A 24,340-nucleotide genomic window follows, 5' to 3' on the forward strand; every position below is an offset into this window, starting at 1 on the left:
GCTGTGTTGTTTCAGTGGAGATGGGATGGGGATCAGCTGTCGGTGTCTGTGTGTGACGCAGGAGGTGGCCAGCGGTCAATGGAAGGATGGTTATTGTATACATCTTCTGCTGCTAAATCTCCTTATCTCATTCACACACACACACACACACAAACACATGCACACACACAGATAAGTAATGCTATACATGTACTGACTCGATCCCCCTCCACACACAAATGAACAGCCAAACCCCACCAACCATGAAAGCTGGTCAAACCTGAAAACGTAATAACTAAATCATCAGATTGTATGTACATCCACTTTTTGTTGGAAAGCTTTAACTTCATTCACATTAAGCTCTCCATTTCAGCAGAGCCCTTGCTTGTATTCTGTATTGATCTCCTTCCTGTATTAAGATCTGCTTTGGAGCAGAAGGGATTTAACAATGACAAATTACCCCTATCTACAAACACACCTCAAAATGCTGCATGCGGCTTATTCCACATTAATAAATTAATAAATTGTTATTAAAGTGTGGTAGAAAAATGGTGCATTGAGAAAGAAGTCTATTGAAGGTAGTATGATCACAAGTAATAAAGGCTTGTTCGTATCTTATCAATGAGTCATCCTTCTGCTCAAATGTTGTGGACATGATGATGATAAGGTGGGAACAGTGTTCCTGAGTTATTCATTCACCAATCAGAGAGAACCTTTCTCAAGCTCTCTGGGAGAATCATTCAACTGGGTTTGTTTTTGAGGGAGTATGGTGCTGAGAATATTACATCTGAGAGGACACAGCTCTCTGTCCAGACCTCTCCCACTGGGCAAAAAGTGGTTGAATCAACATTATTTCCATGTCATTTCAACAAAAAAATGTAATGTGATTATGTTGAATCAACATGCAATACTGATTGGATTTGCAAAAAGTTATCAATGTAAGGGTCTTTTTTCATGTAACTTTGAACCTAAAACCAATGATATGGTGACATTTTTGTTGATTTCACATTGATTTCACATTAGTTGAAAATTCAACCAAATCAAAACTAGATGTTGAACAGACGTGTCTCTTAGACATGCACCAGAAGCATTTTCAGAAGCATTTTCACATAGCAAAACGATTATTGGACAAAATTATTTACTTTTATGTTATATCATTATTATACAATAAAGAAATATTGTAAAATTAACATATACATTTCTCATGAAAAAGTCCTAATAAAAAAAGACACAGCACAATTTGACAGTTAAATTCAAATCTGAGCTCTGAGCCTCACGTACCTCTGCAAACTGACTAGACTGCATTTTTCTTCTTCTAGCAGATGTTGGCTGTATTGGGAGATAAACAGCCTTATTTGGCGTGACCAGCGCTCCCAGTACAGCATACGGATGCTGAAATCATATACACTGATTGTACAAAACATTATGAACACCTGCTCTTTCCATGACATAGACTGACCAGGTGAAGCTATGATCCCTTATTGATGTCACTTGATAAATCATCTTCAATCAGTGTAGATGAAGGTGAGGAAACAGGTTAAAGAAGGATTTTTAAGCCTTGAGACAATTTAGACATGGATTGTGTATGCGTGCCTTTCAGAGGGTGAATGGGCAAGACTAAATATTTAAGTGCCTTTGAGCGGGGTAGGCGTACCGGTCTGTGTCAAGAACTGCAACGCTGCTGAGTTTTTCACCCTCATCAGTTTCCCGTGTATAGCAAGAATGGTATATATCGTGTGGGTTAGCTAGACTCATATCCCTGAGCATGTGTGCCAAATGTCATCACTCTGAGTCAAACAGACCAAGAGATAAACATGTGCCTGTTATAGCTCCACCATGAGGTCGATATGAATGTTCTTGCATATGTTGAGTCTTGGCAATGGTCTGACTAAAACCTGCTGGTTGATATGGCAGTATGGGATATTTGGTGAGCCATTGAGTGTTGCAGAAACTAAGAGAGAGTGTGTGTGTGTGTGTCTTTTTCAAATACTTTTTTGTGCAAGTAGACAACCAAGTACAATCTGATTTAATTGCATACTCTAATCTTCTGCACTTGACCTGGCATTACATAGAACCTTTATATACTGAAAAATAAATAAATGCAACATGCAACAATTTCAATTACAGTTCATATGAGGAAATCAGTCAATTGAAATACATTCGTTTAGACCCCAATCTATGGACATGACTGGGCAGGGGTGCAGCCATGTTGGGCCTGGGAGGGCATAGGCCCACTTACTTGGCAGCCAGACCCACCCACTGGGGAGCCAGGCCCAGTCAGTCAGACTGAGTTTTTCTACAAAAGGGCTTTATTACAGCCAGAAAAAAACTGCACATTTTAAAGTGGCCTTTTATTGTCCCCAGCACAAGGTGCACCAGTGTAATGATCATGCTGTTTAATCAACTTCTTTATATGCCACACCTGTTAGGTGGATGGATTATTTTGGCAAAGGAGAAATGCTCACTAACAGGGATGTAAAGAAATTCGTACACACAATTTGAGATAAATAGGATCTTTGTGCATATGGAAAATTTCAAGGATTTTTTATTTCAACTCATGAAACATGGTATAAACACTTTACACTTCGTATATATATTTTTGTTCGGTGTGTTTTTCATAAGGCCAGGTAATCCTGTTTCAGTCTGTTTCCTTTCGTTTGGTACCTAATGAATACAACCTTGGTGCTGTAGAGGTAGCTTTTATATGTGTGAATAGGAGCCACCTTTCCAACATGGCCGGTATCCAGGGGTCATTGGCTGTTGTTGATCAATGCTGTCATTCCCTGAATCAAGCATCAAGCCAGGATTCCTTTGTCATGACCAGTCAGCTTGGAGCGCTGTGTGAAAACCTGTGTCAGGAGAATGGGAACACAGTGTCTATCGATCAGAGACAGGGGCTGAAATATCATTGCACAATACCCTTGCGGCGGGGAGGGGGGGGACAACCTTGGAGCTTTGTGGGTGATAAGAAGGCACCTAGTGACCACACTGGACATAGTCTCCTCCACAACCATATCCAAAGTGTATTAGATTTTATGTTATTAGCTACTTCAGGGATGATGGTGTCAGATTATTACTACCTCTACCGTTGTGCACTTGAGCAAGGCATTTAACCCCCAAAATAGCTTTCTATCTACGGACGCTGTACCATGGCTAACCCTCTGCCTCTTGAAGATAAATTCCTTTCTAACCAAACAGACAAAGTACTGTATCTCATTCTGGTCTATTCCCTCTCTGCCTCCCCAGGCGTTTGGCCAGGCATACTCCAACCAGCGTAAGGTCGCGGAGGATGGTGAGATCAACGAGGAGTCGCTGCTGCAGGAGTCAGCGTCAAAGGAGGCCTTCTACATGGGCCAGCTGCTGGAGCTGCAGACGGATCTGAAGCTGAGCCGCTCCGTGGCGTCCAATGCGTCCAACGAGAGCGAGAGGCTCAACGCCGTGCTTCAGGAGCACAAAGAGGTAGAGACTTTTGTCCACTGATGTCACTCTCTCACATCTCTGACTAGTGTCATGCTGTAATACATTTTGAGCTGTAGTATTGTATTTGGTTCAAAGTGGATTTTCTTTTTTACAGAAGAATTAGTATTTCCCTTTTTCTTTTTTTTACTTTTGGTCCAAGAACCGTGCTAACTTTTTTTGTTCCCATGAGTGTTACATATGCACTTTCAGGGTTTTCTGTTCCCATGAGTGTTACATATGCACTTTCAGGGTTTTCTGTTCCCATGAGTGTTACATATGCACTTTCAGGGTTTTCTGTTCCCATGAGTGTTACATATGCACTTTCAGGGTTTTCTGTTCCCATGAGTGTTACATATGCACTTTCAGGGTTTTCTGTTCCCATGAGTGTTACATATGCACTTTCAGGGTTTTTTGCAATACATAATTGTTAAAAATGTGATTGTTATAAAATATTGTTAAATTTAGTCATTCGGTGCACCCATGAATGAAAAAAAAAACGGAGTGTTATGTAAAGAAATTAATAGTAAAATATGAATAAATGCATGGTCTCAAATATTTAAGTTTTAGGTTTTTAGGTTTTATTTATTCGCACCAAAGAAAAGAAGTGAAAGACAAAACAGTACAGATATTTTTTAAACGGGTAAAAATGGTGTGCAGGTGAGGTTAGAAGCCCAAAACGGCAACAAAGAAAAGTTTGTTCAATCAGTTAAACAAAGCATATTAATTATAATTGTACATAATATACAATTGGTCTCAAATATTCAACATCTTTGAGGTCAGAGGTTAAATTATAATTAATATTTTTTTTCACTTTTTACTGCAATTTATGTTAGGGAAATATAAACCATGTGAAATGTCTCTTATCGGCTGAACTTCTCTCTGCATTTTTTAGACAATAAAATAATGTCATTGTTTTTTTTACATTAAAAATACTGGTTGTATGTATGACTTTTCTCACTTAAACATGTTTTACAGGCGACTGCTTGTGCACCCATGTGAAAACTTGACTTTCAATCTTAAGTATTGAAATAAAATATAAAGTTTCCGATAATTCAACATTTGTAAGGTTTTGTAGCAGTTGTATGATGTCACATCCTGTCAGGATGTCACATCCTGTCAGATCAGTATCGTCATGTGATTTCATCCAAAATTGTGACTTTTGTCGGTTGCACCAAACGATAATTATTAAGGACATTTTTCCAGACAAAAGTATTTAAAGTATTTAAAACCTTTCTGCATAAACTGTCTTACCCATATAGCAGTATAGTGGTATACACCTTCCAAAATCATGCTAGAATAATATTTGTTGACCGTTGTATTATGATTTAAGATGTTTTATTAACATTTATCTACATTACCTTTGCCTTCGGACGGTTGCTCCTAATCCCATTTTCTTAAACTTCAGGGCACCAAAAATAACACTTTTTTTCTTCACATTTAACCATAACTCTTTTAGAACTCATATAAAAGAGAAAAGTCAAAGTTACATAATGTAGAATTTGTAAACATTAGTACTTGACTTTGGAAAATATTTAATTCGGACACCAACATTTACACATCACGTCATTGACCCTTTTACATGTTTCCCTGTGTAAGCTACTGTGAATCCACAAAATTAGGTTATGTACTCAATTTAGCCTACAGCCTACTGTAATGTCACACATTGAGATATTATTTGTAGATTAACATGAGGTGCATCTTGCTACCCTGCTGATAGGGACCAGCTGTTTTGTGTCAAACTCTGTGTGAAGTACAGTAGCGGTCACAGGGTCACTCTAAAGGGCGGATAGGGGTCATGCAGAGAGTGACTGTGTGGGATGTGTGTGGAGTGTGTGTGCAAGTGTACGTGCCTGTGTTTGTGCGTGTGGTGTATGCCTGTGTGTGTGGGGGGGCCACGTACATGTGCTTGTCAGCAGAGGCAGAGGGGTTCAGGCAGACGCCGCTGCGGACATGACCCCATTGTGGAGGGCAAATCCGGTGCTAAGCTAGGGAATAAGAAAAATGCCCTGAGCTCGGCACATGTGCATCCCTGAGTGAGCCAGGCTGCTCTCTCATCACACAGTGCAGGACAAACTGTGCCCTCCCAGCCCGGGGGTGGCAGCAGTTCATTCACTAGTTAGATTAGATGCTTCACACACTGTTGGCAGGAACCGCTGGGGTCGCACAGCCACTGTTTGTGTCTGCTTCACTTGTCATTCCAAGCATTCCAAAAATGTGAGTTCAGTTATTGTGAATCAACTTTTTGTAAAATATCTACACTACCGTTCAAAAGTTTGGGGTCACTTAGAAATGTCCTTGTTTTTGAAACAAAAGCACATTTTTCTTCCATTAAAATAACATAAAATTGATCAGAAATACAGTGTAGACATTGTTAATGTTGTAAATGACTATTGTAGCTGGAAACGACTGATTTTTTATGGAATATCTACATAGGCGTACATAGGCCCATTATCAGCAACTATCAGTCCTGTGTTCCAATGGCACATTGTGTTAGCTAATCCAAGGTTATCATTTTAAAAGGCTAATTGATCATTAGAAAACCATTTTGCAATTATGTTAGCAGAACTGAAAACTGTGTGCTGATTAAAGAAGCAATAAAACTGGCCTTCTTTAGACTTGTTGAGTATCTGGAGCATCATAATTTGTGGGTTCGATTACAGGCTCAAAATGGCCGGAAACAAAGCACTTTCTTCTGAAACTCGTCAGTCTACTCTGGTTCTGAGAAATTAAGGCTATTCCATGCCTTAATTGCCAAGAAACTGAAGATCTCGTACAACTCTGTGTACTTCTCCCAGAACAGCTCTAACCCAGAACAGCCCTAACCTTAACTGGCTCTAACCAGAATAGAAAAAGGAGTGGGAGGACAAGTACATTAGAGTGTCTAGTTCGAGAAACAGACGACTCACAAGTTCTCAACTGGCAGCTTCATTAAATAGTACCTGCAAAACACCAGTCGCAAAGTCAACAGTGACTCCGGGATGCTGGCCTTCTAGGCAGAGTTGCAAAGAAAAAGCTATTTCTCAGGCTGGCCAAAAAAAAGAATACTTATTTTCCACCATCATTTGCAAATAAATTCATTAAAAATCCTACAATGTGATTTTCTGGATTTTTTTCTTCTAATTTTGTCTGTCATAGTTGAAGTGTACCTATGATGAAAATTACAGTCCTCTCTCATCTTTTTAAGTGGGAGAACTTGCACAATTGGTGGCTGACTAAATACTTTTTTGCCCCACTGTATATATGAGATGAGTAATGTAGGGTATGTAAACAAAGTGGCATAGTTTAAAGTGGCTAGTGATATATTTTACATCAATTTCCATCAATTCCCATTATTAAAGTGGCTGGAGTTGAGTCAGTGTGTTGGCAGCAGCCACTCAATGTTAGTGGTCGCTGTTTAACAGTCTGATGGCCTTGAGATAGAAGCTGTTTTTCAGTCTCTCGGTCCCTGCTTTGATGCACCTGTACTGACCCCGCCTCGCGGGGTGAACAGGCAGTGGTTGTTGTCCTTGATGATCTTTATGGCCTTTCTGTGACATCGGGTGGTGTAGGTGTCCTGGAGGGCAGGTAGTTTGACCTCACTACCCTCTGGAGAGCCTTACGGTTGTGGGCGGAGCAGTTGCCGTACCAGGCGGTGATACAGACCGACAGGATGCTCTCGATTGTGCATCTGTAGAAGTTTGTGAGTGCTTTTGGTGACAAGCCGAATTTCTTCAGCCTCCTGAGGTTGAAGAGGCGCTGCTGCGCTTTCTTCACGATGCTGTCTATGTGGGTTTACCAATTCAGTTTGTCAAGGTAGGAAATTATTGTTATTTTGAAATATAATCACTTTCTTGGGCTTAGTTGTCGTCAATTTGCTGTGAACAAATTATTAGAATTATGTTCTGGCCCCCCTACCATCCACTCTGACAAAAATCAGCCCGCGGCTGTATCTAGTTGCCTGTTTGTGATATCTTTACTAGGCCTAATTGAATAAACCTTGTAAAATGTCTCAGCCACTTCTCACTTGCACCTGTTTCATGTGCACCTGTCACCTGTTTGCTTCGTGACCTGGGTGGCCCTTGGCTCTTTGATGATATGCTGATTAGCCTGTTGCCTTGCTATGTGGGTCTCCTTTGCCTGTGTGGTGCATATTAATTATGAGACAGTCTCTTTTTAATGTGCTGGAGCCACACAAGGGGCTTAATTAGTCTCTAACTGGATCTAATCAACTGGTTTAATATGGATCCCAAGCAGATTCTAAAGATATAGGATCTTAATTTGATCTCTCTTTTTTTCATCCTGTTGCTGCAGGATTAATTAAGATCCTACATTGTTTTCTCCTAAAATCAAAGGAATGTATAGACAAAATGATAGAGACTAAGTTAATAGTAGGTTCTGTGTGTTTTACAGTTTGTATTTCAAATAGGCTCTGGCCTACCGCTAGTAGTTAACCTGCATTGTTTAAATGAATCCTGGCCCTGATGTAGAGTGGGACACAGGGCTACAGTATTGGCCTTTCCCATGGCGGTTGTGTTGTGTGAGTGTTTGGTGGTGCACTGACCATGCCCTGATCCTGTGGTGGTGTTGAGACAGTAGTCATTGGCCAGTAATCCCCTGGACTTCATGGACAGCTCAGTCCTAATGCCCTGCTTTGTGGGGAATATGTAATGAGACAACACCACCCATTAGCAAACCACAGTGGTCACGTACAGTTAATCAATAATGTCACGGATTAAGAGTTTGTTAATGAACTGTTTGTGTTTTGCCTATGGTCCATATTGGAATATCGGTATTTTTCGCTTCCATTGTCACAAGTGTAGGGGTAGCTACAAGTGTAGGGGTAGCTACAAGTGTAGGGGTAGAGCTGCATAAGGATCTGCAGCAACGCTGTGCTTTCAAGTACAGTGCTGTATCGTGTGTCATGACATGGAGATCAAGTGTCAAATAATATGCTGCTACAGGCTTGAATACAGAAACAGCAGCATGTACCGTTGACTGTACATTGAATTGACCTTCCATTTCTCAGTCCATTTCCCTGAGTCCTGCTGTTCCTCCGGTGACTGAAGATGTGGTCAGTCAGGTACTGGAGGGTCCATGTCTGTCCCAAGACCATCTGTCTCATCTAGGGCTGGGAATTTCAAGGGACCTCACAATATAATATTATCACTATACTTAGGTGCCGATACGATATGTATTACAATTCCCACAATTCTCACTATTCTATATGTATTGCAATTCAATACTGCGATTCTATTGCGATTTTATGTTCCAAACATATTGCTCACTAAATAAATTGAAATAAATAAATAAATTGCTGAAAACATGTTGGCTCACTATTTAAAACTACATTTTGGTGCAAGTACAGCCAACTTTTATTTTTCTTTACAATTTCATACTTGGAGCCAAATATCGATATAATATCATCCAAACATAACTGTATCGATATTTTCCCCCATCACTAGTCTCTTCTCGGATGAAACAGCGTCTGTGGCACCAGTAAGTACAGATAGTAGTGTAAATCCCCTGGCACAGTCCCCGCAGCCGGACAACTTTCTCACGGTTTCTGGAAGGAAATGCTGTAGGAACGCTCAACCGGTGTCGCTCATTCAGCCGACAGAAACTTTCAACCGGTTTTCCCCATTAAGCAGCGGGTCGGAGTCAGAGGCCGATTCTTCTCTGGTCTCTACTCCTCCCGTTACGGGGTCTGAGACGCCGAAGCTTCCCACCATTAGCTCTGACAAATTGAAAACTCTAGTCATTGGCGACTCCATTACCCGCAGTATTAGACTTAAAGCGAATCATCCAGCGATCATACACTGTTTACCCGGGGGCAGGGCTACCGACGTTAAGGCTAATCTGAAGATGGTGCTGGCTAAAGCTAAAACTGGCGAGTGTAGAGAGTATAGAGATATTGTTATCCACGTCGGCACCAACGATGTTAGGATGAAACAGTCAGAAATCACCAAGCGCAACATAGCTTCTGCGTGCATATCAGCTAGAAAGATGTGTCGGCATCGAGTAATTGTCTCTGGCCCCCTCCCAGTTAGGGGGAGTGATGAGCTCTACAGCAGAGTCTCACAACTCAATCGCTGGTTGAAAACAGTTTTCTGCCCCTCCCAAAAGTTAGAATTTGTAGATAATTGGCCCTCTTTCTGGGACTCACCCACAAACAGGACCAAGCCTGACCTGCTGAGGAGTGACGGACTCCATCCTAGCTGGAGGGGTGCTCTCATCTTATCTACCAACATAGACAGGGCTCTAACTCCTCTAGCTCCACAATGAAATGGGGTGCAGGCCAGGCAGCAGGCTGTTAGCCAGCCTGCCAGCATAGTGGAGTCTGCCATTAGCACAGTCAGTGTAGTCAGCTCAGCTATCACCATTGAGACCGTGTCTGTGCCTCGACCTAGGTTGGGCAAAACTAAACATGGCGGTGTTCGCCTTAGCAATCTCACTAGGATAAAGACCACCTCCATTCCTGTCATTACTGAAAGAGATCATGATACCTCACATCTCAAAATAGGGCTACTTAATGTTAGATCCCTTACTTCAAAGGCAATTATAGTCAATGAACTAATCACTGATCATAATCTTGATGTGATTGGCCTGACTGAAACATGGCTTAAGCCTGATGAATTTACTGTTTTAAATGAGGCCTCACCTCCTGGCTACACTAGTGACCATATCCCCCGTGCATCCCGCAAAGGCGGAGGTGTTGCTAACATTTACGATAGCAAATTTCAATTTACAAAAAAAAAAAGACATTTTCGTCTTTTGAGCTTCTAGTCATGAAATCTATGCAGCCTACTCAATCACTTTTTATAGCTACTGTTTACAGGCCTCCTGGGCCATATACAGCGTTTCTCACTGAGTTCCCTGAATTCCTATCGGACCTTGTAGTCATAGCAGATAATATTCTAATCTTTGGTGACTTTAATATTCACATGGAAAAGTCCACAGACCCACTCCAAAAGGCTTTCGGAGCCATCATCGACTCAGTGGGTTTTGTCCAACATGTCTCTGGACCCACTCACTGTCACAGTCATACGCTGGACCTAGTTTTGTCCCATGGAATAAATGTGGTGGATCTTAATGTTTTTCCTCATAATCCTGGACTATCGGACCACCATTTTATTACGTTTGCAATTGCAACAAATAATCTGCTTAGACCCCAACCAAGGAACATCAAAAGTCGTGCTATAAATTCACAGACAACACAAAGATTCCTTGATGCCCTTCCAGACTCCCTCTGCCTACCCAAGGACGCCAGAGGACAAAAATCAGTTAACCACCTAACTGAGGATCTCAATTTAACCTTGCGCAATACCCTAGATGCAGTTGCACCCCTAAAAACTAAAAAAAATTCTCAGAAGAAACTAGCTCCCTGGTACACAGAAAATACCCGAGCTCTGAAGCAAGCTTCCAGAAAATTGGAACGGAAATGGCGCCACACCAAACTGGAAGTCTTCCGACTAGCTTGGAAGGACGGTACCGTGCAGTACCGTAGAGCCCTTACTGCTGCTCGATCATCCTATTTTTCTAACTTAATTGAGGAAAATAAGAACAATCCGAAATTCCTTTTTAATACTGTCGCAAAGCTAACTAAAAAGCAGCATTCCCCAAGAGAGGATGACTTTCACTTTAGCAGTGATAAATTCATGAACTTCTTTGAGGAAAAGATTATGATTATTAGAAAGCAAATTACGGACTCCTCTTTAAACCTGCGTATTACTCCAAACCTCAGTTGTCCTGAGTCTGCACAACTCTGCCAGGACCTAGGATCAAGAGAGACGCTCAAGTGTTTTAGTACTATATCTCTTGACACAATGATGAAAATAATCATGGCCTCTAAACCTTCAAGCTGCATACTGGACCCTATTCCAACTAAACTACTGAAAGAGCTGCTTCCTGTGCTTGGCCCTCCTATGTTGAACATAATAAACGGCTCTCTATCCACTGGATGTGTACCAAACTCACTAAAAGTGGCAGTAATAAAGCCTCTCTTGAAAAAGCCAAACCTTGACCCAGAAAATATAAAAAACTATCGGCCTATATCAAATCTTCCATTCCTCTCAAAAATTTTAGAGAAGGCTGTTGCGCAGCAACTCACTGCCTTCCTGAAGACAAACAATGTATACGAAATGCTTCAGTCTGGTTTTAGACCCCATCATAGCACTGAGACGGCACTTATGAAGGTGGTAAATGACATTTTAATGGCATCGGACCGAGGCTCTGCATCTGTCCTCGTGCTCCTAGACCTTAGTGCTGCTTTTGATACCATCGATCACCACATTCTTTTGGAGAGATTGGAAACCCAAATTGGTCTACACGGACATGTTCTGGCCTGGTTTAGATCTTATCTGTCGGAAAGATATCAGTTTGTCTCTGTGAATGGTTTGTCCTCTGACAAATCAACTGTAAATTTCGGTGTTCCTCAAGGTTCCGTTTTAGGACCACTATTGTTTTCACTATATATTTTACCTCTTGGGGATGTTATTCGAAAACATAATGTAAACTTTCACTGCTATGCGGATGACACACAGCTGTACATTTCAATGAAACATGGTGAAGCCCCAAAATTGCCCTCGCTAGAAGCATGTGTTTCAGACGTAAGGAAGTGGATGGCTGCAAACTTTCTACTATTAAACTCAGACAAAACAGAGATGCTTGTTCTAGGTCCCAAGAAACAAAGAGATCTTCTGTTGAATCTGACAATTAATCTTAATGGTTGTACAGTCGTCTCAAATAAAACTGTGAAGGACCTCGGCGTTACTCTGGACCCTGATCTCTCTTTTGAAGAACATATCAAGACCATTTCGAGGACAGCTTTTTTCCATCTACGTAACATTGCAAAAATCTGAAACTTTCTGTCCAAAAATGATGCAGAAAAATTAATCCATGCTTTTGTTACTTCTAGGTTAGACTACTGCAATGCTCTATTTTCCGGCTACCCGGATAAAGCACTAAATAAACTTCAGTTAGTGCTAAATACGGCTGCTAGAATCCTGACTAGAACCCCAAAATTTGATCATATTACTCCAGTGCTAGCCTCTCTACACTGGCTTCCTGTCAAAGCAAGGGCTGATTTCAAGGTTTTACTGCTAACCTACAAAGCATTACATGGGCTTGCTCCTACCTATCTCTCTGATTTGGTCCTGCCGTACATACCTACACGTACGCTACGGTCACAAGACGCAGGCCTCCTAATTGTCCCTAGAATTTCTAAGAAAACAGCTGGAGGCAGGGCTTTCTCCTATAGAGCTCCATTTTTATGGAACGGTCTGCCTACCCATGTCAGAGACGCAAACTCGGTCTCAACCTTTAAGTCTTTACTGAAGACTCATCTCTTCAGTGGGTCATATGATTGAGTGTAGTCTGGCCCAGGAGTGGGAAGGTGAACGGAAAGGCTCTGGAGCAACGAACCGCCCTTGCTGTCTCTGCCTGGCCTGTTCCCCTCTTTCCACCGGGATTCTCTGCCTCTAACCCTATTACAGGGGCTGAGTCACTGGCTTGCTGGGGCTCTCTCATGCCATCCCTGGAGGGGGTGCGTCACCTGAGTGGGTTGATTCACTGTTGTGGTCATCCTGTCTGGGTTGGCGCCCCCCCCTTGGGTTGTGCCGTGGCGGAGATCTTTGTGGGCTATACTCAGCCTTGTCTCAGGATGGTAAGTTGGTGGTTGAAGATATCCCTCTAGTGGTGTGGGGGCTGTGCTTTGGCAAAGTGGGTGGGGTTATATCCTTCCTGTTTGGCCCTGTCCGGGGGTGTCCTCGGATGGGGCCACAGTGTCTCCTGACCCCTCCTGTCTCAGCCTCCAGTATTTATGCTGCAGTAGTTTATGTGTCGGGGGGCTGGGGTCAGTTTGTTATATCTGGAGTACTTCTCCTGTCCTATTCGGTGTCCTGTGTGAATCTAAGTGTGCGTTCTCTAATTCTCTCCTTCTCTCTTTCTTTCTCTCTCTCGGAGGACCTGAGCCCTAGGACCATGCCCCAGGACTACCTGACATGATGACTCCTTGCTGTCCCCAGTCCACCTGGCCATGCTGCTGTTCCAGTTTCAACTGACCTGAGCCCTAGGACCATGCCCCAGGACTACCTGACATGATGACTCCTTGCTGTCCCCAGTCCACCTGGCCATGCTGCTGCTCCAGTTTCAACTTCCACCTGACTGTGCTGCTGCTCCAGTTTCAACTGTTCTGCCTTATTATTATTCGACCATGCTGGTCATTTATGAACATTTGAACATCTTGGCCATGTTCTGTTATAATCTCCACCCGGCACAGCCAGAAGAGGACTGGCCACCCCACATAGCCTGGTTCCTCTCTAGGTTTCTTCCTAGGTATTGGCCTTTCTAGGGAGTTTTTCCTAGCCACCGTGCTTCTACACCTGCATTGCTTGCTGTTTGGGGTTTTAGGCTGGGTTTCTGTACAGCACTTTGAGATATCAGGTGATGTACGAAGGGCTATATAAATAAATTTGATTTGATTTGATTCTCCTGGTGAGGCTCTGGCCAGGGTCCCACTGGTCACCCCATATCTAGGACCCAGAGTCTGAGCCAGCACTTCTGTGTAGTGCAGACTAGGAGCCACTTAGCAACTTTATTGAGGAGAGGGGAAATGGGGCGGCAGAGTAGCCTAGTGGTTTGAGCGTTGGACTAGTAACCGGAAGGTTGCAAGTTCAAACGTCCGAGCTGACAAGGTACAAAGCTGTCGTTCTGCCCCTGAACAAGGCAGTTAACCCACTGTTCCTAGGCCGTCATTGAAAATAAGAATTTGTTCTTAACTGACTTGCCTAGTTAAATAAAGGTAAAAAAATAGAAAAATAAGAAGCCCTGAATAGATACTGTATGAGGGGCTATGGAGGTCTGAAACCTGTTCATCATTTATGGTGTAAATATAGGCTAACATTCACACACACACAATGTACTAGCTGCAACCCAAACCAATTTGAATTTAGTAAGGCAAGTCTATTGGCTGGGGTTTGAGTCAATGTAAATTATGTTAAATGTTTGATAATGTGTGTCCAGCCATGTAAAGCCAGACTCTGAGGCTGCTGTACTGTAAATCCATACAGATTTATAATTCCTGTTGCCATTGGGATTCACAACTCCTCTTCAGGAAATTGCATTGTGTGTGTTTGTGTGTGTGTACACATTTTTGCCAAAAGACCTCTCGAGAATAGTAAACCAACAAAAATTCAGAGAAGTGAGGACATTTTGATGGTACTCACTTAGGAGTTAACGTTAGGGGTTAAGATTAGGGTTACGGTTATGGTTAGGGGTAAGGGAAAATAGGTTTTTGAATGGGAATCAATTGTTGGTCCCCAAAAGGTATAGTAAGATGCTTGCCAACTCTAAAGTTGTGCATATTAAGATGGTGTTATTTTCTTCCTTCTTCTTCTTGGCATTTAGATTAACATGAAAATGTTGCTGAGACTCAGCTTCCTACCTTCTAACCCATTTCCCAGATTTATGACATTACCAGAATTTCTCCCACCTAATATATCATCTGATCCACCACAGCATGTCCAGATCTCTATGGCTGCTGCCTCCATTCTCTGTGATTGGCCCAAAATAATGATCTTGCAGAGAGTGAGAGTGCTGACTCTTTGCTTACTACTCAGAGGGCCAATTTGTTTCATAGTGTCAGGCTGATCCCGTCTCTGAACTGAACTCTAGACTACCTCATCATCATCACATCGGAGGAGATACTGTGTGTGTGTGTGTGTGTGTGTGTGTGTGTGTGTGTGTGTGTGTGTGTGTGTGTGTGTGTGTGTGTGTGTGTGTGTGTGTGTGTGTGTGTGTGTGTGTGAGGGTGTGTGTGTGTGTGTGTGTGTGTGTGTGTGTGTGTGAGTGTGTGTGTGTGTGTGTGTGTGTGTGTGTGTGTGTGTGTGTGTGTGTGTGTGTGTTTTTAGAGTTGGTGCATTTAGAGTTGGTGCATTGTGCGATATTTGTAAATTATTTTGTACATAATGTTTCTGCAACCGTATCTTACAGACAAAAAGAGCTTCTGGATATCAGGACAGCGATCTCTCACCTCGGATTAGACAAAGATTTCTTCAACAACAACAACAAGCATGGCTCACACGGTTTTCTCCAAACACCCCACAGGGCAGATATCCCAATTATCTCCAAAAGGAAGCGACGCTGAGGACGAAGAGCCGGATGCCTTGTCCGGACCCGCAGAAGACAACAAGGAAAGCTGCCGTTACCGTCAATATTACTCGCCAATGTTTAATCATTGGACAATAAACTAGACGAGGTACGATCACGAATATCCTACCAAAGGGACATCAAAAACTTTAATATCCTATGCTTCACGGAATCGCGGCTGAATGACGACATGGATATTCAGCTAGCGGGACACACGCTGCACCTGCAGGATAGAACAGCACACTCCGGTCTGTGAATATTTGTAAACAACAGCTGGTGCACGAAATCTAAGGAAATCTCTAGATTTTGCTCGCCTGAAGTAGTGTATATTGTGATAAATTGCAGGCCACACTACTTACCTAGAGAGCTTTCAGCTATACTTTTCGTAGCTGTTTATTTACTAACACAGACAGATGCTGGCACTAAGACCGCACTCAGTCAGCTGTATAAGGAAATAAGCAAACAGGAAACCACTCACCCAGAGGCGGCGCTCCTAGTGGCCAGAGACTTTAATGCAGGGAAACTTAAATCAGTTCTACCAAATTTCTATCAACATGTTAAATGTGCAACCAGAGGGAAAACAAATTCTAGATCACCTGTACTCCACACACAGAGACACGTACAAAGCTCTCCCTCGCCCTCCATTTGGTAAATCCAACCACAACTATATCCTCCTGATTCCTCCTTACAAGCAAAAATGAAAGCAGGAGGCACCAGTGACTCGGTCTATAAAAAAATGGTCAGATGAAGCAGATGCTAAACTACAGGACTGCTTTGCTATCACAGACTGGAACATGTTCCGGGATTCTTCCGATGACATTGAGGAATACACCACATCAGTCACTGGCTTTATCAATAAGTGCATTGAGGACGTTGTCCCCACAGTAACTGTATGTACATACCCCAACCAGAAGCCATGGATTCCAGGCAACATTCGCACTAAGCTAAAGGGTAGAGCTGCCGCTTTCAAGGTGCATGACTCTAACCCGGAAGCTTACAAGAAATCCCGCTATGCCCTGTGACGAACCATCAAACAGGCAATGCATCAATACAGGGCTATTATTGAATCATACTACACCGGCTCCGACGCTCATTGGATGTGGCAGGGCTTGCAAACTATTACAGACTACAAAGGGAAGCACAACCGCGAGCTGCCCAGTGACACGAGCCTACCAGATGGGCTAAATTACTTCTATGCTCGCTTCGCGGCAAGCAACACTGAGGCATGCATGAGAGCATCAGCTGTTCTGGACAACTGTGTGATCACGCTCTCCGTAGCCGAAGTGAGTAAGACCTTTAAACAGGTCAACATACACAAGGCTGCGGGGCCAGTCGGATTACCAGGACGTGTGCTCCGGCATGTGCTGACCAACTGGCAGGTGTCTTCACTGACATTTTCAACATGTCCCTGATTGAGTCTGTAATACCAATATGCTTCAAGCAGACCACCATAGTCCCTGTGCCCAAGGACACAAAGGCAACCTGCCTAAATGACTACAGACCCGTAGCGCTCACGTCCGTAGCCATGAAGTGCTTTGAAAGGCTGGTAATGGCTCACATCAACACCATTATCCCAGAAACCCTAGACCCACTCCAATTTGCATACCGCCCAAACAGATCTACAGATGATGCCATCTCTATTGCACTCCACACTGCAATTGATTTGATTAAAGAGAGGCGAGAGGCCAGGTATCTGGACTGGACTTATAGAGCAAAGACATCTATTATTACTGCATCCAGAGCGTTCAGAACATGCAGCAAAGTGCCAGTAATTCACATACTATAAGTGCTGATGCATGCCAGACTGTTTTAGTTCATGTTTTTGACACATAGATACTATAAGTATTATAATGACATATTGTAAATACCGAGTATAGACAGGTTGGCAGCTAGCAGGTGATCTACACATAGTCAGTGCAAACTATTATATGTCATATACATGTATTGTGAATGTATATACAGTATATTATACAGTGCCTTCAGAAAGTACTCACACCAGATTACCATTTCCACATCTTGTTGTGTACAACCTGAATTTAATATGGATTCAATTGATATTTTGTGTCTACACACAATACCCCATAATGTCAAAGTCAAAATATGTTTTTAGCAATTTTTTATAAATGAATTAAAAATTAAATGCTGAAATGCCTTGATTCAATAAGTATTCAGCCCTTTTGTTATGGCCAGCGGTGAAAGTAATGCGTACGGTCCGCGTCTCGACAAAATCATTTGTGGGGGTACGCTGTACCAGTAAAACATAACCCTATCACAATAACTAAAACAAAATGTCAAGAAAACTGTAGGCTATTACAACACTTTAAAAAAAATCATAACCGCATGTCAGAGGCATGAAAATGTATTGAATTTACTTGAAAACGGCTGGTATAGCCTACGCTCCAAAGTGTGATGTGGTTCGATGATAACACTAAGCTTCAAGTAAATTTGATGATATTACCAAAATTATATAACCTAATTAGCCTACTCCTGTCTATACAGAAATACATCAAATCATTACACCAGAAAGCATGCTTTGGCCACAGACGATCATTAACTTATTGCAATATGAAATTTGTTTTAAATCGCAATGCCTAAAGTCGGAAGGGCACTCAATTTGGGCAGCGCGCGCGGCAAATATCAAATACATGATTGTTGAGTTGGAAACTATAGAAGCCCAGCCAGGTATATCGCAATACTTAAAAATGCAATCACTAGAAAATATCATTTGGAAAGAAAATGGCTATTGCTGTAAAGAGAAGATGAAAAAACTCTAATCTATCTTTTAGTTAAATTCGCAACTTAATTGAGCGAACAGTAGGCAGCAATTTTAGGATATTGCCACCAGCGTAGAGAGCATCGGCCATATCTCCGGTGATGCGCATATTTACTATTTTATCATTGTTGGGTCAGTGCCACTTGAAAGTTTTTTTTTTGACAATAATTTCCTCCTCCAGGTTAGATGGACATCGTATTGTATTTGAGTCCCCCCTTGTCGTTGGCCTATTATATGGATCAGACAACGTTGTTTTTATTCTGTTTGTCAAAAGTTCCTTCTTTGACCTCAGGGGTGGAATGTTATTAATATTTTTCATAATTTCATAATTAATAAATATATATTTTTTTTTACAACGACAATCTGGTGTTTCTATGTCAAACAGTTTTGTTATATTTCAGTTTTCTGTGATGTCTATAAAGTGTAATATTTGGATGCAAACAAAAAAGGTAATACATTTCAGCTCTATATCTGACATGGTACAGGTGTCTTCTTTTTTTAAGTCCATAACCATGTGTGTGTATGAGGTGTATACTTTTGTTTCAAAGTAGATTTGTTTAAGACTACCAAGAATCACTATGTGACCGTGATTTATCCCAGTGTAGTAAAAGGTTTTAAAAAATGATTCTGCAAATGTGTCCAGTCGTATAAAGTGTAGTAGAATTGCATGAAATATGTTTATAAAATGTCAAATTCTTCCCTTGCAAAGAAAGGATAAGAAACGTATCTGCTATAACTTATAATCTACTGAAGGGCTACTCTACGTTAAGATGTCCCTTCTCTGGAACTAAGGAGCCTAGACCGAAACCATGAAAAACATCTACTTTGTGCATGACACAAGTCATTTTTCCAACAATTGTTTACAGACAGATAATTTCACTTATAATTCACTATCACAATTCCAGTGGGTCAGAAGTTTACATACACTAAGTTGACTGTGCATTTAAACAGCTTGGAAAATTCCAGAAAATGATGTTATGGCTTTAGAAGCTTCTGATTGAGAGTCAATTGGAGGTGTACTTGTGGATGTATTTCAAGGCCTACCTTCAAACTCAGTACCTCTTTGCTTGACATCATGGGAAAATCAAAAGAAATCAGCCAAGACCTCAGAAAAGAATTGTAGACCACCACAAGTCTGGTTCATCCTTGGGAGCAATTTCCACGTTCATCTGTATAAACAATAGTATGCAAGTATAAACACCATGGGACCACGCAGCCGTCATTCCACTCAGGAAGGAGACGCGTTCTGTCTCCTAAAGTGAAAATCAATCTGTTCTGTCTCCTAAAGTAAAAATCAATCCCAGAACAAGAGCAAAGGACCTTGTGAAGATGCTGGAGGAAACAGGTACAAAAGTATCTATATCCACAGGCCGCTCAGCAAGGAAGAAGCCACTGCTCCAAAACCACCATTAAAAATCCAGACTATGGTTTGCAACTGCACATGGGGACAAATATCGTACTTTTTGGAGAAATGTCCTCTGGTCTGATGAAACAAAATAGAACTGTTTGGCCATAATGACCATCATTATGTTTGTAGGAAAAAGGGGGAGGCTTGCAAGCCGAAGAACACCATCCCAACCGTGAAGCACGGGGGTGGCAGCATCATGTTGTGGGGGTGCTTTGCTGCAGGAGGGACGTGCCCTTCACAAAATAGATAGCCTCATGAGGCAGGAAAATTATGTTTATATATTGAAGCAACATCTCAAGACATCAATCAGGAAGTTAAAGCTTGGTCTCAAATTGGTCTTCCAAATGGACCCCAAGTATACTTCCAAAGTTGTGGCAAAATGGCTTAAGGACAACAAAGTCAAGGTATTGGAGTGGCCATCACAAAGCCCTGACCTCAATCCTATAGAAAATTTGTGTGCAGAACTGAAAAGGCTTGTGCGAGCAAGTAGACCTACAAATCTGACTCCGTTACATCAGCTCCGTCAGGAGGAATGGACCAAAATTCAGCCAACTTATTGTGGGAAGCTTGTGGAAGGCTACCCGAAACATTTGACCCAAGTTAAACAATTTAAAGACAATGCTACCAAATACTAACTAATTGTATGTAAACTTCTGACCCACTGGGAATGTAATGAAATAAATAAATGCTGAAATTAAATAATTATCTCTATTATTCTGACATTTTTAAAATAAAGTGGTGATCCTAACTAATCTAATGCAGGGAATTTTTACTCGGCTTAAATGTCAGGAATTGTGTAAAGCTGAGTTTAAATGTATTTGGCTAAGGTGTATGTCAACTTCCGACTTCAACTAACTATTCACACCCCTGACTTGAAAATGGCTGTCTAGCAATGATCAACAATCAACTTGACAGAGCTTGAATCATTTTTTAATAATAAGAATAATGTGCAATTATTGTTCAATACAGCTGTCCAAAGCTCTTAGAGACTTAATCAGAAAGACTCACTGCCGTAATTGTTGCCAAAGGTGATTCTAACATGTTTTGGGGTATGAATACTTAAGTAAATGAGAGATTTCTCTATTTCATTCTCAATACATTAGCCAAAAAGGGTTTTTACTTGTTTTCACAATGTGGAATAAGTCAAGGGGTTTGAATACTTTCTGAAGACACTGTATATATTGATCTGTTGAATTGCTTGCAGATTATGACCTGAAAGTCCTTCTCTTTCCTTCCCAGAGTAATGAGATGCTGGAGCTGCAGGGGAGCAGGATGAGAGAGGAAATCAGGGAGTATAAATTCAGAGAGGCGCGACTCCTACAGGATTACACTGAGCTGGAGGAGGAGAACATCACTCTGCAAAAACTAGTCTCCACCCTCAAACAGAACCAGGTCAGCATCAACACCATTACTGTTTATGGTTTACTGCACGCCAGTGGAGGCTGGTGGGGGGCGCTATAGGAGGACGGGCTCATTGTAATGGCTGGAATGAAATTAATGGAACGGAGTCAAACATGTGGTTTCCATATGTTTGATTTGTTTGATACTGTTTATATTCAGAACCACATTCCTGTAAAGATTAGAGAGGATCTCAATTTAAATACTGTTGAAGGAAGATGGCTACAGGTTCATCTGCCACAAGCCCATTCTTGTGGGAAGCTGCTAAAGAGGAACAACTGCTAACAGTCAGTAACTGGAAAAGATGTGTGAAATGCTTGATAAGGTATGTGATATCAACAGAGAGGTATTTTTTTATGTGATTTTAAATATTGGCTGGCTTTCATCAAGCTACCCACTCAAGAAAAAGCTTCAAACTGTAACCAGTGCCTGCAACCTGGTACAAACAGCACAGGAATGAAATCATCATCATGTATTGATCACATCTTTACTAATGCTGCAGAAATGTGCTTGAAAGCAGTATCTAGATCCATCGGATGTAGTGTCACAATATAGTAGTCATATCTAGGGAAACCAAAGTTCCAAAGGCTGGGCCTAATATAGTGTATAAGAGGTCATACAATACATTTTGTAGTGATTCCTATGTTGATGTAAAGAATATTTGTTGGTGTGTAATGAGGAGCATATAGACGTTGTACTTGACACATTTATGAAATTGCTTATTCCAGTTACTAATAAGCATGCACTCAATAAGAAAATGACTGTAAAAACTGTTAAATCTCTGTGGATTGATGAGATATTGAAAAATTGTATGGTTGACAGGGATGAGGCAAAAGGAATGGCAAATAAGTCTGGCTGCACAACCGATTGACCAACGTATTGCTAATTGAGAAATCATGTGACTAAACTGAATAAAAAGAAGAAGAAACTACACTATGAAACAAAGATAAATTACATAAAGAATGATAGTAAAAATCATTCATTGAATAAGATGGCTCATTCATCACAAAACCGGCTGATATTGCCAACTACTTTAATAATTGTTTAATTGGCAAGATTAGCAAACTTAGCCATGACATGCCAGCAACAAACGCTGACACTACACATCCAAGTATATCTGACCAAATTTTGACAATAATTTTTGAATTTGCTTTGAATTGACAACAGACTTTCAGCACGCTTATAGGGAAGGACATACAACAAGCACAGCACTTTTTACAGTCAATTCTGTCAGTCTGACCTTAAACCTACTTACAGTGTACTTTACTTAAACCTATCCCCTTTCTGTGTCCTCTGTGTCCTTTCTGTCTGACTGTCCTCTATGTGTGTCCCCTTTACTCTATCTGTGTGTCCCTTTTCCCTCCTGTCCTCTCTGTCCCCTGTCCCCTGCTCCCCCTCTCCACCAGGTGGAGTATGAGGGTCTGAAGCATGAGATCAAGGTTCTGGAGGAGGAGACGGTGCTGCTGAACAGCCAGCTGGAGGATGCTGTGCGTCTGAAGGACATCTCTCAGTCCCAGCTGGAGGAGGCTCTGGACGCCCTGAAAATTGAGAGGGAGCAGAAGAACAGCCTGAGGAAGGAGCTAGCCCACCACATCACCCTCAGCGACAGTGTGTATGGTGCCGGAGCCCACCTGGCTCTCACCGCCACTGTTGACGGGCTCAAATTTGCCACCGAAGAGGTCGGGAGTAATGGTACAGCCATGCATAACGGAGCCAACGGGAATGAAGATAGCAACGGCCACTGTAATGGGCACCTGGGATTGGCTAAGATGAACGGCGACTACCGGCTGCCCAGGAAGGGGGAGGGGCTGCATGGTCCTGTGTCTGACCTCTTCAGCGAGCTCAACCTGTCTGAGATGCAGAAAGTAAAAAAGCAGCTGTTTCAGGTGGGTCTCTAGTCTAGATGAACGGTGGAGAGACATAGTGTGTTCTTCTCACTACTATGGCTGAGTGATTGTTAGCCTGGTCTCAGATCTTTTGTCCTGTCTTGACAACTTCTATGGTCATTGTCATGTTTGGTATGACAATGACCATAGGAGTTGGCAAGACAGCACAAACAGATCTGGGACCAGGCTAAGATATTGTTGTGACAATGTTCAAGGGAGGTTGTACCTGGGTCTTGTTGTTACCAGGGAGTCTTTTAATATCCTTCATCCAACCAGCTTCCTCATTTGCTCTGAGAAAATCAATGTGGTTAGAGAGACAAATCCAGCGATTTACACACCCAATGCATTAGGAGACTGTTATCGACCTCCTCTGTCCACAGCACATTTTATTAAGGAATGGGAGGGTCTCACCAGCATCATTGGACAACCTAACAACCTGACCCTCTGATAACAACCGTCCTGTCATCACACTACTGCAGCCTGCAGCCAACCAATGACAAGGTGATGACATTTTGAGAACAAGACCCCCCCCCCCAAAAAAAGCTTGTCAGATGTCATCCATCTTTTATTCTCTAACAGACCATGAGTCAGTGACCACACTCATTATGATTTACCAATGGCTTTACATGACTAGTTTCAGAGCTATTTTGGACTCAAAAGACTTCTGTCTCAGAAGGGCCATAGGGGCTGATTTGGATGATTGTGGGGACATTAGCAGGGGGAGAGTAGAACGGTAGGAGTGGAGGAGGACGGCGTGTGCCATAGGGAGGCCTGTCAAGGCGATTAGTGTCCGACAGTGCAGGGCAGAGCAACGCAGGGCAGAGCAGAGCAGGGCAGGGTAGGGCAGAGCAGAGCAGGGCTGGGCAGAGCAGGGCAGGGCAGGGCAGGGCAGGGCAGAGCAGAGCAGAGCAGAGCAGAGCAGAGCAGAGCAGATCAGAGCAGAGCAGGGCAGGGCAGAGCAGAGCTGGGCAGAGCAGCGCAGGGCAGAGCGGGGCAGAGCAGAGCAGGGCAGAGCAGCGCAGGGCAGAACAGGGCAGAGCAGCGCAGGGCAGAGCAGAGCAGAGCAGGGCAGAGCAGAGCAGAGCAGGGCAGAACAGAACAGGGCAGAGCAGGGCAGAGCAGAGCAGAGCAGAGCAGGGCAGGGCAGGGCAGGGCAGGGCAGAGCAGGGCAGGGCAGAGTAGAGTAGGGCAGAGTAAGGCAGAGCAGGGCAGAGCGGGGCAGAGCAGAGCAGGGCAGAGCAGCGCAGAGCAGGGCAGAGCAGAGCAGGGCAGAGCAGAGCAGCGCAGGGCAGAACAGGGCAGAGCAGCGCAGGG

At 42.6% G+C, this 24,340-nt stretch overlaps 1 protein-coding gene across 5 annotated transcripts in view; it reads left to right on the top strand.

Moving 5' to 3' along the window:
- Window positions 1-24,340, top strand: part of LOC109867000 (protein bicaudal D homolog 1) — a 77,137-nt gene that overhangs the window by 39,874 nt on the left and 12,923 nt on the right. For all 5 annotated transcript variants that reach the window (XM_031801247.1, XM_031801249.1, XM_031801248.1 and 2 more), the window contains 3 exons: window positions 3,226-3,438; window positions 20,982-21,134; window positions 22,547-23,026. In XM_031801247.1, coding sequence (XP_031657107.1) covers window positions 3,226-3,438; window positions 20,982-21,134; window positions 22,547-23,026 — 846 coding nt within the window. The remainder of the gene's footprint in view (window positions 1-3,225; window positions 3,439-20,981; window positions 21,135-22,546; window positions 23,027-24,340) is intronic.

The sequence above is a fragment of the Oncorhynchus kisutch genome, linkage group LG22, assembly GCF_002021735.2.
Source record: "Oncorhynchus kisutch isolate 150728-3 linkage group LG22, Okis_V2, whole genome shotgun sequence".
NCBI lineage: Eukaryota > Metazoa > Chordata > Actinopteri > Salmoniformes > Salmonidae > Oncorhynchus > Oncorhynchus kisutch.